Source organism: Copadichromis virginalis, linkage group LG22 (genome assembly GCF_057382275.1).
Source record: "Copadichromis virginalis isolate Kocher_CV1m ecotype Utaka linkage group LG22, C_Virginalis_male_GT1.1, whole genome shotgun sequence".
Classification (NCBI taxonomy): Eukaryota; Metazoa; Chordata; class Actinopteri; order Cichliformes; family Cichlidae; genus Copadichromis; species Copadichromis virginalis.
The window spans coordinates 32,568,037-32,585,164 of record NC_140638.1 but is presented as its reverse complement, the minus strand read 5'-3'; the positions used below and the strand labels follow the sequence as shown (position 1 = coordinate 32,585,164).

At 42.5% G+C, this 17,128-nt stretch overlaps 1 protein-coding gene across 1 annotated transcript; it reads left to right on the top strand.

The window, feature by feature from the left end:
• Positions 1-1,414: 1,414 nt before the first annotated feature.
• nsun2 (NOP2/Sun RNA methyltransferase 2) lies at positions 1,415-15,593 on the top strand. Its single transcript, XM_085446011.1, has 19 exons — positions 1,415-1,638; positions 2,082-2,239; positions 2,449-2,553; positions 2,633-2,738; positions 2,867-2,938; positions 5,350-5,434; positions 5,548-5,740; positions 6,289-6,363; positions 6,526-6,656; positions 8,221-8,294; positions 8,393-8,523; positions 9,046-9,142; positions 9,287-9,504; positions 9,654-9,746; positions 9,832-9,967; positions 13,439-13,519; positions 13,932-14,070; positions 14,717-14,756; positions 14,865-15,593. Exons 1-19 carry the CDS (start codon positions 1,573-1,575, stop codon positions 15,184-15,186), a joined length of 2,322 nt encoding a protein of 773 aa, XP_085302137.1. The 5' UTR covers positions 1,415-1,572; the 3' UTR covers positions 15,187-15,593.
• Positions 15,594-17,128: the final 1,535 nt, after the last annotated feature.

Genomic DNA, 17,128 nt, shown 5'->3' with positions numbered 1-17,128 from the left:
TGTTGGTGGATAAAAAAAAGAAAGAAAAGAAAAACAGATCATTTTACCTCTTTGCTTGCTGGTTGCCATGCAACGTGAAGATAATATATTTAACTAGTGTTTTGTGTGTATAAAATTGCTGTGATGAAATAAAAAAGATGCAACATTTTAAGGTGCAAAAAGTGCATAATTGCTAAAATAGGTCAATTTAATGGGTTGTTGGGTGGTTACTAGGCAGTATGATGATTCATAATATAGGACCTTTAAGGGACCCGTTTGGTTGATCAACTCCTGATCGTGTAGGATCACTGGTTATTATTTATTTATTTATTTATTTATTTATTTATTTATTTATTTATTTATTTATTTTTAAAACAGAAATTTGATGAAGTAGGATTAATATAACATTCAGGGCCAAATAACGAACACATGTATGTTAAGGGAGTCTTTGTTATTTTCATAGACAATGATTTGCATAAAATCCCACAATGGCACATATTACGATTATATTTTAAAAAAAACCGAGTTGGGACACTTTTTAAATAATGTGTAAAAAAGTGAAGTTTGTGATTTCGACAATAAATATTAGTTATTTAATTTGCACAACTTTAATGGCATTAATTTAGGAAAACATACATTTATACAAATTCGGTCATCGTCATTCAAGCTGGAATGTATATAGTAAACAAGAAATTAGAACAATGTATTTTATATAATTCAATTTTTATGGTTGCAAAGTTTCACGTAAACAATTTAAACTTTATTTTTGTAATAATAATATTTCAGAAAAGTGCAGACCGGTGTTGTGCCAAAAAGTGATTGTCTGCCAAAAACTGATTTCCAATGTTTCTGTGTATTTTTTATGTGTAATATCTTTACGTATGTTCGTAAATAGACTTCGGTGAACAGGGTTTACAAAGGGGTTATATAGAGAATTAAAACAATATCTGTTTTTCAAGTATCTTTACAACTCTCTGCTATTGTACTTACATTATAACCAATCCGGTCCTTTATCCCCACTTAAAATATTTTTACAGAAATATTGTAATATTTGCTGCCATTTCTGCTGTCCTCTTGGCCAACTTACTCTTACAAAAGACATTTTTAATGTTAATGAGATTTTTTTAAACTGGATAAATAAAGGTTATATAAAAGTCACTGCCAAAAACTGATTGCGGCTTCTACCTTGTTACACGAATGTTGTTTGTGGCTCAAGATGACTTTATGTCATCCATGAGGGATGCATTTGACATATGTTTCACATATTATAGCCCAACAAGTTACTTATAGCAGTTTAAATACGAGCAATCAGTTTTTGGCAAATACCGGAAATCAGTTTTTGGCAGACAATCACTTTTTGGCACAACACCGGCTCGTTGAAGCGTTTCTGCTTTCTTTCAGGCAGATTTTGCGGCCACCTCAAGGGGTCCTCATTCACGTGCGTCAGAGCAGCACGTTCCGTGGATACACAGCCTGTCCATCATCAGGCGCCTTGCACGTTTACACTTTAGCTGAGCAACAGCTCTGTTTTGCTCGCGTCCAGTCACCACGTTGTTCCGCAGACTTTTCTCCAGAGTTGTCTGCTATTCCAACATGGGGAAAAGAAGCAGACAGCGGCAGAAAAACCAGAATGCTGGCAGGGACAACAGAGACACCGCTGTAAGTAAAACTCCTGCTCCAGACAAACTAGCTAGTGTTTGTGTTTAGCCACGCCGCACATGAATGTTTAAATAAAGTAACTGCAGAAAGGAAGCGACTGCAGGGATAATTTATATCTGTTACCTTTACTGAAAGTAGCAGATATAAACTGCTGCTGGTTACCGTGCTGTTTTCAAAGCCATGTGTGACCACCATTCCCCCCCCCCCCCCCCCCCCTTTTTTTTTTTGAACAAAGATCTGTATATCTTTATATATGTGAACAGCTTGTTGTACTATAGGCCAAATTCAGCACGACACCAGAGTTAAATGTAACAGATCGTATGGTATGTTGTTCAGGCTGTTACTCATAAGCAAGTAAAGTTTAAATTTGATTTTATCAAACGACATTCAGTGTAGCAATTTTGTCTCCTGTTAGTTTGCATGAACATATTTGTTTGTCCCAGGGTTGGGGAGCTGGGTATGCTGACATTATCAAGGAGAACAAGCTGTTTGAGAACTACTATAAGGAGCTAGGTCTGGTACCTGAGGGGGAGTTTGAACAGTTCATGGAAGCAATGAGGGAACCTCTGCCAGCAACCATCCGCATCACTGGATACAAGAGGTGAGCTGGACAGATCTACAACTTGGGCTCATGCTTAACGCCATGTAGGAGGTTGTCATTGGAACGTATGTGCCCCTTTGTAGGTTGTTCTGAACTTTTTCATGGAAATTCCACTTTTAATTACAAGGTGAAAATGCTTAATCATTAATTACATTCATAAGGAGAAATATTAGATCCCTAATGTAAATGCTACTAATTTCCTTTTCCAGCCATGCCAAGGAGATCCTTCATTGTCTGAAGGAAAAATATTTCAAGGATATTCAGGAGCTGGAAATCGATGGTCAGAAGATCGAAGCTCCGCAGCCTCTCAGCTGGTAATATATCATGTTTTCCCCAAGACTAAAAAGATGCACTGATTCAAATTAAAACCAGATTGTGGACTGTCCTCTTCAGGTACCCTGATGAGCAGGCCTGGCACACCAACATGAGCAGGAAGATCATAAGGAAGTCTCCCCTGCTGGAGAAGTTCCACCAGTTTTTGGTCAGCGAGACAGAGTCGGTGAGTCAGTCACAATCCCAAAGATCACATTTGTGTTACCAGTGGAAGGGGGTTAAAAAACCCCAAAACATGTCAGGAAGTTGGTAAAGAAGCGGAGAGACTGACATTCCTTTTGTTTGTCCTCGCAGGGCAACATCAGCCGACAAGAAGCTGTCAGCATGATCCCTCCTCTACTTCTGAAGATTGAGCCCCATCACAAGGTAAAAGCACAGTTTTATTATACTTAATGCAGTTGAACTTTTTCTCTGTTTTAAACTCGTGTGCAAATTTACCCTCTGTGCTGGTGAGGGGTGTGTGCATAAATCAGATGAACATGGTTTCATAAATAAAATCTTAGGTCCTTACGAGTTTAGAATAATCCTTTAATTAATTGTCCCACAAGGGGAAATTTGGTTGTAACAGCAGCCAAAAAGACACATATACAAACAAACAGTACACAGGACATGGAACAGAAACATACACAATTTTTCTTACATATTTACATCAAGGACAGTGGTTACTATATACAATTATATATAAATTAAATAAAAATAACTACAGATAAGAGGCAAAGCAGGTTGTAGTGCGAATCAGTTAATTAACTTATTGCAGTTATAGCGGAGATGTAAACATCTGTGTTTGTTGGGAGCAGTTCTGATTGTGCAGTCTGACAGCTGCAGGGAGGAAGGACCTGCAGAAACGCTCCTTCATGCATCGAGGATGCAGCAGTCTGTCACTGAAGGAGCTCTGCAGTTCAGCAACATTTACATGCATGGGGTTGGAGACTCTGTCCATCAGATGTTATTTTGGCCAGAGTCCTTCTGTCTCCCACCACCTGCACTGGGTCTAGGGTGCATCCCAGAACAGAGCTGGCCTTCCTGATGAGTTTATCCAACCTCTTCCTCTCAGCTGCCGATAAACTGCTGCTCCAACGTACAACACTGTAAAAAAATGATAGATGCCATCACAGAGTCATAGAAGGTCTTTAAAAGCGCTCCCTGGACTCCAAATGACCTCAGCCGCCTCAGCAGGTGGAGTCTGCTCTGACCCTTCCTGTAAAGAGCATCAGTGTTGTGGCTCCAGTCCAGTTTATTATTCAGGTGAACACCCGGGTACCTATAAGAGTCCACTATCTCAATGTCCACTCCCTGGATGTTCACCGCTGTCAGTGTGGTGGGTCTGCGTCTCCGGAAGTCCACCACCAACTCCTTGGTTTTCCCGGCGTTGATCAGCAGGTGGTTCTGCTGACACCAGTCAACAAAGTCCAGAGTCCACTGTCTGTGCTCTGAGTCGTCCTCACCTGTGATGAGGCGACTATGGCAGAGTCGTCAGAGAACTTCTGTAGGTGGCAGCGTGGGGAGTTGATGGAGAAGTCTGCAGTGTAGAGGGTGAAGAGGAACGGTGCCAGCACAGTTCCCTGTGGGGCCCCCGTACTGCAGACCAGCGTGTCAGAGATACAGCCCTGTGTCCTCACATACTGTGGACGTTCTGTGAGGTAGTCCAGTATCCACTGGGACATGTGGTGGTCCACTCCCGATATCTCCAGCTTGTCCCTCAGAAGTCGTGGCTGGATGGTGTTGAAAGCACTGGAGAAATCAAAGAACATAATCCTCACAGTGCTTCCAGGCTTCTCCAGGTGAGTCAGAGCTCGGTGCAGGAGGTAGATGATGGCGTCCTCCACCCCGATGCCAGGCTGGTAAGCAAACTGCAGCGGATCCAATGAAGACCTCACCAGGGGGCGCAGATGGTTCAGAACCAACCTCTCGTGGGTCTTCATCAGATGCGATGTCAGGGATACCGGCCTGTAGCTGCTGAGGTCCTTGGGATGGGAGGTCTTTGGTACCGGTACCACACAGGAGGTCTTCCACAGCTGTGGTACTTTCCCCAGTGACAGGCTCAGGTTGAACTGATATCCTAGGATGCCACACAGTTCATCTGCGCAGCATCTCAGGAGCCTGGAGCTGACGCCATCTGGACCTGCAGCCTTCTGCACCTTGATCTTGCGAAGCTCGTTCCTCACTTGAAGTGCTGAGATAGAAAGAGTGGATTTTGGGGGAGGGGTGTGTATGTTGGAGTCCACAGAAGCCGGGGGTGTGTGTGATGGCTGGGAGGTGAGAGGTGTGAAGTCCTGAGATGAAGGACAGAGTTTATTCCTGTCAAATATTTTATATCCCAGTTAATTTGTGTTACGATAACTGCAACATAGTTAGCTATTTCTCATCCTCAGTCAGATCGAGCTGTTCTGTCCTTGTTCCACAGTCTCGATTAGCTCAGTGTGTCGGCACACGAACCAGTTCTCCACCCACTCCGGGTTCTGGTTACATTGGTCCTCTTGCTCACAGGGGATCTCCAGAGTAGAAGGCTGACTGTTACCAGCAGAAAAGCAAGACAACTGAGTTGGAGTCGGTTCCTCTGTGGGACGAGGCAGCTGAAGTCTGTGTTGAGTTCTGCCACAAAAGCAGTTTTGCTAGGGAGCCAGTCAGATGGGAAAACACAGGACAGGAACAACTGATTAGCAGAGACTACACTCTGCCAAATGTCCTTCAGCGACCGTGAACTTATTGTCCTCCCACAGGAGTCTGTGTTGGTAACAATAAAGTGGCATCAAAGTTTAAAAAGAGTTTCTATGCAGATCCTGGACATGTGTGCAGCTCCAGGGTCGAAGACAGCCCAGCTGATCGAGATGCTTCATGCTGACATGGATGTGCCGTTTCCAGGTAGGAAAACTGGAAGAAATCCATGTTTTGTCTTTAAATTGAAAAAAAAAAAAAACCAAGATTCTCTTGCATTAATAGTGTATATAAGTTCAAACCTGATCTCCACCTTTCAGAGGGCTTTGTCATTGCAAATGACGTGGACAATAAGCGGTGCTACTTGCTCGTGCACCAAGCCAAGCGGCTCAACAGCCCCTGTATCATGGTGGTGAACCACGACGCCTCCTGCATCCCCACCCTGGAGATCAACTCCAATGGCAAGAAGGACGTCCTCTTCTATGACCGCATCCTGTGTGATGTGCCCTGCAGGTCAGCAGACGTATCCGCTACATGTCTGCATCGCTCATGCAGAGAGTTGGGGTTATGAAGCTGCTAAAACAGTGAATGATCAGTAAGCTCTGATTTATGTGTGGGTGTTTGACAGGAAAGCAGATTTTATGAGGCAGATGTAGATGACGTACCACACTCTCCATCAAATGCACCGTCCTCATACGTTGCTGTTAGTGTCTTTGCGACCTTCAGGTTTCAGTAGGGTGGTAAAACATTTGTCCACATCTTTCATCTCTCGAAATTTAGCATCATTTTGTGGCCAAAGCAGAACTGCCCCGGTTTGCAAATGCTGCCTGAGTTTGGGCAGCTGTAGTGCTGAAGCCAGGAGTCTCCTGCCAAAAACAACATAGGGAGGGGAGAGGCGTGGAGGGGAGGAAAAGCAGTAATGAAGACAGAAGCAGACCGTTTGTGCTTCGCAGACATTTTATTTGCCCCATGACAAGTTGAAAAAAGGCTCCGTGGAGGTTTCACCGCCTCGGGCCAAGACGAGGTGGGTGTTCTGACTGTTGCTGCTCTGTGCTCTGCAGTGGGGATGGCACCATGAGGAAGAACATAGACGTGTGGAAGAAATGGACGACCAGCAACAGCCTGCATCTCCACGGGTGAGTGGAGGAGAGTGCGCGCTCACACCTAAGCTACAACACAGGAATGCAGTCGTGTGGTACACCAAATTGACTAAACAGCAAGGGAATGGAGTGTGTCGCTTTTGGTCTTAATTTAAAACGTTGGCAGGATTACAGAGCGCACACGTGTGTTTTCACCAGGCTCCAGCTGCGTATCGCTGTGCGTGGTGTGGAACAGCTGGCTGTGGGAGGGAGGATGGTCTACTCCACCTGTTCACTCAACCCCATAGAGGACGAGGCTGTCATAGCAGCACTGCTGGAGAAAAGTGAAGGTAACAAACACACATTCTGGGTCACACAGTAAGAGGTCAGCATTCATATTAATGTTTTAGCTGTTTCATGCTTCTTACTTTGAACTCCTGTTGCTGTGGAGCAGGGTTTGATAATAAAACAATGGCCTCATTTACTAATATTTGTGTGGAATCGTTCTTACTGTGGACAAAAAATGAGTTCGTGCACAAAATTTGAGTCGATATGAAACAACAACCTTGTGGATCTTCATACAATTTGCGTACTAAGGAAACACGTTTACATCCAGGTGAAGAAGAGAAATTGGTGATGATATAATTTGGGTGGATACAGACATTTGTTTACACACTTTTATAGTAAATGAGGCTCAATGACTTGTACTTAGGTTTGTGACAGAAAAATTGACAAATATTCATCGTAAATTGTGTTTAGACACTGAAACCCAAGTCAGCCGCTCACACACACAGTCAGATTTAGACTACAGTCCCTCTTGCAAAGTTATCTCTAAGATTTCCTTGAATATTAGAAAGCATTGACAATTTTGACCAAGTTTAAGGTGGCACATTTTTCATTTTTGTAAATCCAGTGTGCCCCCCCCCCTTTTTTCTTTTAATTTCTTTTTCTAAACTGAATCTTGTAAATTAAAGTCAAATGGTACTTTCGGCGGTGCCATGAGCAGGCAGCGGCTGATAGCGCTCCAGCAAAATAGTGTTTTTTCTTTTTTTTTTTTCTTTCTTTTTTCTACGGCGTAGATGTTTTATTTGGTTTCCCGACCGAGGAATTCTTTTATTTATTCATACTGTAAACTGTAAAGCTGCTATGTTGGTCATTTTAAACCACTTCAAGGTCACTTTAAATTTCAGTTGTAAATTTTAGACTGTTATTAAGCCTTTTTACCTCAAAGTGTATATTTACTCTCCTTATCTTAGTCCTAAAGTGTATATTTATTCTTACTCTTCCTATATTTCTTGTTCTTTTCCACTGAATGCAGCTGAAGCCTTGTCGTCTCGGCTCTCTATATACTGTACTGTATATAGCAGAGATGAAAAAGTTTACTTGACAAATTTAGATTAAGAGCAGGAGATCATTTAGACTATGTTTACCTTGTTATTGACAAGTGGCTGTTCGAGATATCAGTTCTGGTGGCATCTGTGGTTGCTACTGTAAGAGCAATTCATAGTCAGATCATCTCCATCCAAACACCAAGATGGGATGGTTTAGTGGCAAACTCGCAGTTCCACAAACCAAATTTTTCACCGTGGCTTGTCCATCATTTAATAAAGTCTGTAATCAAACTACCGTTTTTCTCTTGCATTCAGTCTGACATGACAGGATACCTTGCATTCAGTTGTGTGTTGGACATGGTAATGTGTAATTATGCTGTCATAACCTGAGATGATACATGAGCGTGGACATTCCCTAAAGTTCATCCACGTCAGATCCACAGGAAATGATCTGTCAGTGTCAGCAGCTACACCTCAGCTCTTCAATTTTCAACAGGCTAAATATTTCACTTTGTTTTATGAAAGTTATGTGTAAATGTCATATCTTATAAAGACTGGCTGCTCTCTTGCTTCATGTTACCAGGAGCGTTGGAGCTGGCTGACTGCTCAGCTGACCTGCCGGGGCTGAAGTGGATGCCTGGGGTCACTTCCTGGAAGGTACTGGATTTTATTTTATTTATTTATTTATTTATTTAATGCCAGTCGTTACTTTTGAATTGTAGATCTGTATCCAGACTATTTCTGTTTCTTTGTAGCTGATGACTAAAGAAGGCCAGTGGTACACGGACTGGTCTGAGGTCCCGAGTAGTCGTCATACGCAGATCCGACCCACCATGTTCCCGCAAAAAGACTCAGAGAAACTGGCAAGCTTTCATCTGGAGAGATGGTAAGTGAGCAGTCCCAGACAAACAGATGCAGGTCCATGCTAATGCGTTTTAGAATTGAAGGTGTTCTCTTAAAAATAGTGTGAAATAGCTTATTAAAGTGTTCAATCTTGGCATGACAAGTGTCCTTAAAACGTTTCTGTTAGCCTGCTTTGTTTTGGCTGATTTCTTTCAAGAATCGTTAAAATACAGAATTTCATTTTACAGAATTGGAGTACAGTAGAGCGCATCCTACACCGTCACCTCTCACCACCGTAAACTGTGCTTTTTGAACTTACATCCAGTGTGCAGTAGATGCAGGCGCACCTGCCAACCTCACATTACGGAGGATGATGTCATGTTTAAGCGTCAGTGCTCACAATGACTTGATATTGGCAGCAGAGGGAGCTGTTGTCACATGTTGATTAAGGCGCTTTTTCTTTTCCCACATGCTGTCTTCACAGCAGGGGCTCTATCAAACCCCAAGCTGTGATTTATTTATTTATTTTAAATTAATTTTTTTCTGTGTGTGTGTTTTATGGCAGTATGAGGATTCTGCCACATCACCAGAACACTGGAGGTTTCTTTGTGGCTGTGCTGGTGAAGAAAGCCCCGATGCCTTGGAACAAAAGATATCCTAAGGTACTTCATCTTAAACACTCACACACGATGCCCCCCACCCCACGTGCCTCACCTCACCTAACCTCGCCCACCTGGTCAGGTTATTAACCACACCTGGAGCTGTTTTTTCTTTGTCCGTTCACTCTCCTCCTCTTCCATCTCCAGCTGAGGAAAGACTCCAAGCTGTCGAGCTCAGCTGCCCAAACCAGCAGCTCCAAGGAGGCTCCGTCACCAGGAGACACTCCACATCTCCCCCCTGAAGGTTCCACTGAGAAGGTGGAGAGGAACAGCCAAGAGGAAAAAGTGGACAAGGAGGCAGATGAGACGCCCGAAGGAGCTTCTGTGGGTCAGGATGCCGGTGCTAAACCAGAGGGGATGTGTGGGTGAGTCGCACTGAGCTCATGAACTAATAAATGGAAACTTATGACTCTTAACTGGTTATAAATACAGATAAAAAAAACAAAAGCAGTTTTGGACCCACAAACAAGCTCTTTAAAATGTAAGTAAACATTTTGTATCTGTCCTTTTTCAGGCCTCCACCCTCAAAGAAGATGAGGCTGTTTGGATATAAAGAAGACCCCTTTGTGTTCTTAAGTGATGATGACCCCGTCTTCACCACCATACAGTAAGTGCACCCTTGTCTTCAATGTAAAATAGGTGTTTTCAACATTTTTCTGCAGCATAAATGCGTGTTTCCTGTTTTCCTCTAGGTCTTTCTATGATCTGTCTCCCGACTTCCCCAAACTCAACGTCCTGACTCGGACCCATGAGGGCAAGAAGAGGAACTTGTACATGGTGTCCAAAGAGCTCCGTAATGTCCTGCTCAATAACAGCGAACGCATGAAGGTAGGCACACGTGTTTGATAATGAAGATGAAACATTTGTGTTTTTGAAAATTGATACAGCCAATCCATAATCAGTTATGTCCTGGAGACATTGTATCGATCCTCTGGAGGAAGAAGCATTATGTTTACCTAAGTGCTGATTTATGGGCTTTACATTGATTCGTTTGTTTGGTTGGTTGTGTTGTTGTTATTTTTCCGTTCTTTTTGTGCGTTTGTCTCTGTGTGAGGGAAGCAGCTTAAACAGATGGGAGCCTCTCCTTTCCCAAATCCCTCTGGTCCTCCACCCTGCAGGACCTGCACAGGTGGCATTGTGGGGACTCGGGCTCTTTGTTCTCCCCGGTGTTTGTTGTTTCTCAATTTTTAGTCACTTTGTCTTAAAGGAACCGGAAACTTCAAGATCTTAATTTTCATATTTTTCCTCTGGTTTGTTTTCCTGTTTATCCATTTAAATGTGTTACGAGTTGCTCAGTTCTGGAGCGATCGTGTGCAGAAACGTCTACATTAACATAGTGGGAGTAAATGACAGTCCGTGTGTGGTGTGGAGTGCCTTCAGCTAACCTGTCATGTAGTGCAGTATATGACCAGTGAAAATGCGGAGGGTGTCTGTTGATTGCTGTGTCAATGTGTCTCGTGAAGGCCGGGTTAGATGTTGTCGGACAAGATGCTGAAACCCAGATTGTTGTCATTCAGATATCCAGGTGTGTTGGTGTGTATGTGATGGATAAACGCACTGTATAAATACTAGAGATGGACCGATCTGATATTACGTATCGGTATCGGTCCGATACTGACCTAAATTACTGGATCGGATATCGGAGAAAAATAAAAAATGTAATCCGATCCATTAAATATCACGAAAGCACCTCACAAAACTTGCAACACGCCGTAACTCACCTCAGAACGTTAGCACGTCGGAGCAGTATGCATCACGTGATAGAGCGGCTGTGGCATGCGGGACCTGTCGGTGGTCTGGATAGCATGTGGAGCTTCGCTAGCAACCCGGCATTTCATCTCCGACAAAGTTATCCCCGAGAGAAGTAAAGCAAGTGTGTAAGTCCATCTCTGAATGTTTGTAAAGCATTCCTGCGTTAAGCTTAACGAGCGACTGCCTCTCGCTCTCCGGCTGCTACTTCAATCATGAAACTGCTTAATGATCAGCTGATCGGCTTTTCTGTTGCAAGTCTGTGTCTCTAGTTTGCTTTTGGCCCACTTTGCACCAGAAAGAGGAAACCAGCGGCTGAACAACAGCAGCACGTTTAAGCTTGATAAGCTGTTGTTAGAATGTATTTAATATTACTTTCTACACCAGGATCTTTTTCTATGTAGCTGACGGCTGGTAACTGTGCAGGGGCGCATCTAGCAAAGTTTAGCCAGGGGGGCCGATAGGGCATGAACAGGGAAGACGGGGCACAAAGACATACTTTTCTTTCTTATTCTCATTTAAAATGTCGAGCTTTTAATAAATAATTATCTGACACCCAAAGTTTTAATTGTAAAATGAATAGAAGTCAATTACTGCATATAGTAACTGTTAAGTCTAATATACCCTAGTAAGCTATAGTACTTTTTCCTTTGGGAAGGTACCATCTGTGCAGTCTGCAATTTTGTTGAAGAAAGATGTTGAATCTATTTAATATTTCTTGAAAGATAATTGATCTCTGTGCATTTTTTTTTTTCACACTGCATCAAATTAAGGTTGATTACGTCGATTAAGCATCATGAGGTGGAGCGTGAGGGGTGGTTCCCTATTTTTTATTTATTTATTTTTGTTGTTGCTGGGAGTTGGAACCCTATTAGTTAGGTTGCTTAATATTTACGCTAGGTACTCTTTAAAATACCAGAATAGGGAGGATGGTGTAGGTTTAAGTTTATTAGATTGATCAGTATTGCTGAACTATGAAATATTTTTTTTTGCATACAGGTATAACAGAATAGCTTTAGTGTAGTTGTTGTTTTAAACTTGAGTATGAACTTATACAAAATGCAGCAAGATATTTAAAAAACAGTTTTGTTGATTAAAAAATACTATATCGGATTCATATCGGTATCGGCAGATATCCAAATTTATGATATCGGTATCGGACATAAAAAAAGTGGTATCGTGCCATCTCTAATAAATACCAGGCCATTTGTGTATGTGTGGTAGGAAAAAAACATGCATAATCTGTAGGCCTATTTCATTTTAAAAGCATGTATTAGTGTTTGTATACTTAAGGCTTTGAGTGGTCAGTAAAACTAGAAAAGCATGATTATAAAGTATCTGTTTAAAACCAGGAATTAAATCTGGCAACAAGAGAAAAAGTGTATGTAAAGATTTCAGAGCACCATCATTAAGACACAAAGTATCCGACTAAAATTACAGCTGTGTGTTTCACTGAGTTAATGAGATGCTCAGTGCATTGTAATGGTGTGTAAGACCAGCTGAAAGAAATTCAGCCTCATTCTTTCAGCGGGCGCTAAATGGTCTGAGAAATTAAAAAATAAACATCAGAACATGTTTCTAATTGGTAAGTAGGACCTGTGTTGGCATCGGGTCTTTAGGCTTTTAGGCTCACTGTACACAGAAGTCTGAGGAGTCTTCCAGGAATGAGGGGACTATTTTCTAGAGGACCGATTAGGGAGTAGATGGTTATTTTGTACTTGCAGCCCTCTTATCTGGAACATAAAGTTACGGTCGTGATATATCCTGCTGAGAGGTGAATCACCTTCACAGCCTCGCTTTACTATACAGGCCTCTGGCTCCATTATGTTCAAGAGAAGGCAAACATTTCTACAGCAGGCATCTCCAATAATGTTCAGCTCACACCAAAATAATCCTGACATGTAAACAGCACCACAGGAAAACCTGAGCGCTGATTGCACCTTGGTGAAACAAGCCTAGACACTGGCAACATTTTCTGTTTCCAGTTTTGTTCAAGTTTCACGTCACCTCTGAGAGTAAAACATGAGTGTTTGCATACAAGTTGGCGTCTTCCATGCAAACTACAGGTGACAGCAGCAGTCTGCTAGTGATCAAAGCAATGATGAGGTTTTTGGTGCGCCAGCATCTTTGCAACCTCCAGCAACCACTCGTCAATCAGTTGCCAAGGGGTTGCCGACCAGTCTCTAGGCCTGATGATTGAAGCCTTGCGGATCACCTTGACCTTAGTAGTCTCATTAAATTGACTTTAGTTCCCTTATAAAAAGAACAGCATGTGTGTGGTAGAGTTTTTACTATGCAAATCACTGACACAGTTGCTCCCACACCTGCTGGGACCCCAGAGACTGGCTGGGCTGTGTGCCGATGTCTTGTACAGTCGTTGCCTGGAGGAAGAGAGTTCAGTGTAATTACAATTGCATCACCAGGAAAGCTACAAGAAACATAATTAGTCACTGATTGGAATTTAAATAACCTGTCTCTTTTTTTCTGTTTATTTCAGTGTGGTGTTTTTATATGGACGTGGTTCATTACACTCTGTTTTTTGTCTCTCAGGTCATAAACACAGGGGTGAAGGTGTGGTCTCGCAATAGTGAAGGAGAGGAGTTTGGCTGTGCCTTTAGACTGGCTCAGGAGGTAACACACACACACACACACAGTTTTCAGGCAGTCACAGTTCAGTCCTGTATATAAATCTGTGTTTCCATTTGTTCTTTGGCTGTCATCTTGACTAAAAGCTGCATGATTTGGAGACTGTTCAGTCATTCATCAGTGACGTGATGCACAAAAACTTTATAGTTCTATTATTTTATCAACTTAAATATACTTTGAGGTTATAATACATTTAATTTAATGTTCAAATATGCAAGAAATCCTTCCTGCTGTCTTTACTGTTGCCAACGCAGAGCTGTAGCCGAATAACAAGTGAGCCAGACGGCCGATTTCACACTCAAACGAGTTGATAATGAATTCATTTTATATGCTGCGTGTAACTGGAAAGAGTTTCTTTGTGCCGATTGTCAGCCACATGTACTTTCTGTCCTACCAGGGTATTTACACTCTGCAGCCATATATACGCTCCAGGATCATTAGGGTGAGTGTGGAGGACATCAAAGTGCTGCTGACCCAGGAGAACCCCTACCTCAGCAAGCTGGAGGATGAAGCACATGCACAGGCCCAGAAAATTGGTACAGTCAAATATAGATATGCTCTCCAACTGTGTGTGTTCGGGGAAAATATATCCAGGGTGCACACTGGTCTTTAAATTGTCTTAGATATACATTTATGGCGTCAGCGTATTAAATCACGGGACATTCAGTTTGGGTGGGTCGGATCACTCTGAGAACGCAATTATTTTTGTTCCTCGACACATTTTAAGTCACTCGCCGTGGCTGAAGTTTTAGGGTCGTGCTCGAGAATCCCATCCATGCGCCGATTCAGGAGGCGACACCAGCAGGAAAACAGTGATTCACTGGTTCATTTTGACCCTGTTGAGTTCACAACTGGGTTTTACTGTCGACCTTTAAGTATGATTTTTATGATGTAATTTTTTTCCCCTTCCCAATGGAAATGATGTAAGTTAGGAAGCAGCAGATAAGTGACAACGAATGAAAGTGAAAATGGAATCAGTAATTCTCATCAAAAAAATATTTTTACAGATCAACTTTGACCAAATTCCCACTCCCACTCTAATATATCCCACCCACCCACAGTGTTACTCATGTCACCTGTCAGTGGTCATATTTTATGTACGTTTTCCTGCCGTATAACCTAACGTCACGGTAGGTTGTATCACTTTCTACTTCCTGTAAAACTTTAGTTTTCTCTCCACAGGAATGGGAAGCATTGTGCTGAAGTACATCCCAAACCCAAAGTAAGCGTGTAACATGTTTTTAGTGTTTCTGATGTTTGCATTTTGAAGTGACAGCCTGTTTTTTGTTTGGTTAAACTGTGCGACCCACCATCGTCCTTTATTTTTCAGTAACCCGGGGGAACCTCAGTGTCCCATCCAGCTGTGTGGCTGGAGGGGAAAGACGTCCATCCGAGCATTCGTCCCCCGCAACGAGAGGTTTCATTACCTCCGAATGTTAGGTGTGGAGGTCTTCAGAGACAAACAGGGCCTCGGGCAGAAACGGAGTGATGGAGAAAAGGACGGAAAGGAGGAAGCAGAGGATGCGGCAGAGAAGGACGAAGAGCAGGAAGAGGAAAGAGCAGCAGACAAAGAGGTGGATTTGGAGAACGGCAATGAAAATGGATCATCAGAATCAAAGACCGACTGTGGTGACAAAGAGACGAGTAGCTGAGAGTGTGAAGGTGATTGTAATGAGAAAGGACTGACTGACGTATCGGAGCTTTAAGAGCTGTTGACCAGGTCCACAACCACACGCCGTGGTACAGGAGGGTAACGCACCGCTACGGCTTCCTCTGCTCACCACACTGCCAGTGCACAAGGATTCCCTCCCAGAGATGCACTCCCGTGGGATTTTTCATTTATTGGAGCCTCTCTAGGAGTCAGCATTTTAGTTAAATGGCTTATATTATTTTATAAACTTTTTTTTTTTGCATTTTAACAAATATAGTCCACCGATAAGTGGAACAGATCCATTTCATTCAATTGCTCACATTTCAGGAGGTTTCTATTAATTGCTGTTTTATTTTTTACACCTGTAATTAAGCAGAAGTACGAAGCTGATTAAATGCTTAAAAGGTTCACTGTGTCACTAGTCAAGTGATTTCATTTTAAGATTAATGCGGCCCTGCTGATCTGCAAAAGGGCGCTTGAGCAGGGATTGGTTAGAAGTAGATGGTGAAGGTTGGATATTAAATAAACTCTTGCAGGTAAGTTACTTTCAGTGACATGCTTGTGGTTTCCAGCTATCAAAGACAATAAAAATGAACAAGTAACAAGTTTCCAGCTGGTTGTAGAACACAGGGCGCAGAGGCTGGGGCATAGACTGTAAATAAAAGATGGCCACATCCACCTTGTCGGTTTTAAGGAGCCACATTTGGATTACAGGCTGATGTGCCAAATTAAATCTGATACTGGCAAGCTTGGTGATAGCTACACATTCATTTATTTTATGGAGTGGAGAAAAGAATCCTTAAGGTTATATAAGATTAAAAGTTAGGTGGGGGTGGGATTTCACTCTGGTCCAAAATGGTTAAAAAAACAAAGTGTGTATGACATGACCAAAAAGCCTCCTGTAGATGTGTCTCAATATTATTTGAGAAAAGTATTTAAACACTGATGCATCATAATGCTGAGTTTCAACAACAAGTCCACTTCTTAAAGCGAAGGTCAAACCACATTTCAGGCAGCGGTTGCCACGGCGCCTTCACTTCACTGGCTGGCTGGACATTTCCTCCTTATGTTTATTACTCAGTCCAGCTGCCATGACAACAGCTGCCATGACAACCAGCCCCCTTACCTCTGTCTGGTGATAGAACAGAGGGACCACGGAGAGCATCCTGCACTCCTCCGCTCTTCTTGTTTTCTGCTCCAAACTGTCCTTAATCTGTTCTTCCCTTCTTTTTCATCTGTGACCCCTGAAGTGCAGAGTGCTGGGTATTACCTTTCAGGAAAGCAGCTTTCATGTCACTTCCTAAAGCTGTGGGTATGTAATAACAGTGTTTGCAGTGGTAAAAGGGGACAAGTATGGGATAGGAGTTGGTGTTAGATGTTAAGAACTAAACACTGATGCACTCACATTCCTGGGTAGCCGACTGAGTTTGGCAGCCAAAGCTAAACAGTCCCCACAGACTCCTGTTTTCAAGTACCGAACATCAGTGATGGACATGTTTAGCCTTGTACTGGTTATCTGGTACATTGTGGTCCTAAAGGATTGCACGTGTCTGACCATGTTGTTTACGCCAAATTCTTTCAAATGTTGCACCAGAAATTGAGACTCATCAGACCAGGCTTAGTAAATTTGGGTCTGGTGGTATTTGGTATGCTCTTCTGCTGCTGTAGCTCATCTGCTTTAAGGTTCAATATATGCAGTCGCAGATGCTCTTCTTCATAAGTTTGAAATGTTTGTTATGTGAACTTCTAATATTTATTTAGGTTATTAACTAGAATTTGCGATTGCTGGAGAAATTGCAGTGGGATTGTTGCTACTTGCAGACTGTGATTTTCTTGGATGTGTTTCTGTTAATCATAAGGTAATTTCATAATGAGAAACAGAACAGGTGTACCCAATAAATGTAAATGGCTGACATTGCAAAAGCAGTATGATTTTTTTTTTT

Coding starts and splice junctions, on each gene's coding strand:
- nsun2 (XM_085446011.1), top strand. CDS start 1,573: ATGGGGAAAAGAAGCAGACAGCGGCAGAAAAACCAGAATGCTGGCAGG. Junction 5,741..6,288: donor CTGTGTGATGTGCCCTGCAG/GTCAGCAGACGT, acceptor TGTGCTCTGCAG/TGGGGATGGCACCATGAGGA. Junction 13,520..13,931: donor CCTTTAGACTGGCTCAGGAG/GTAACACACACA, acceptor CTGTCCTACCAG/GGTATTTACACTCTGCAGCC.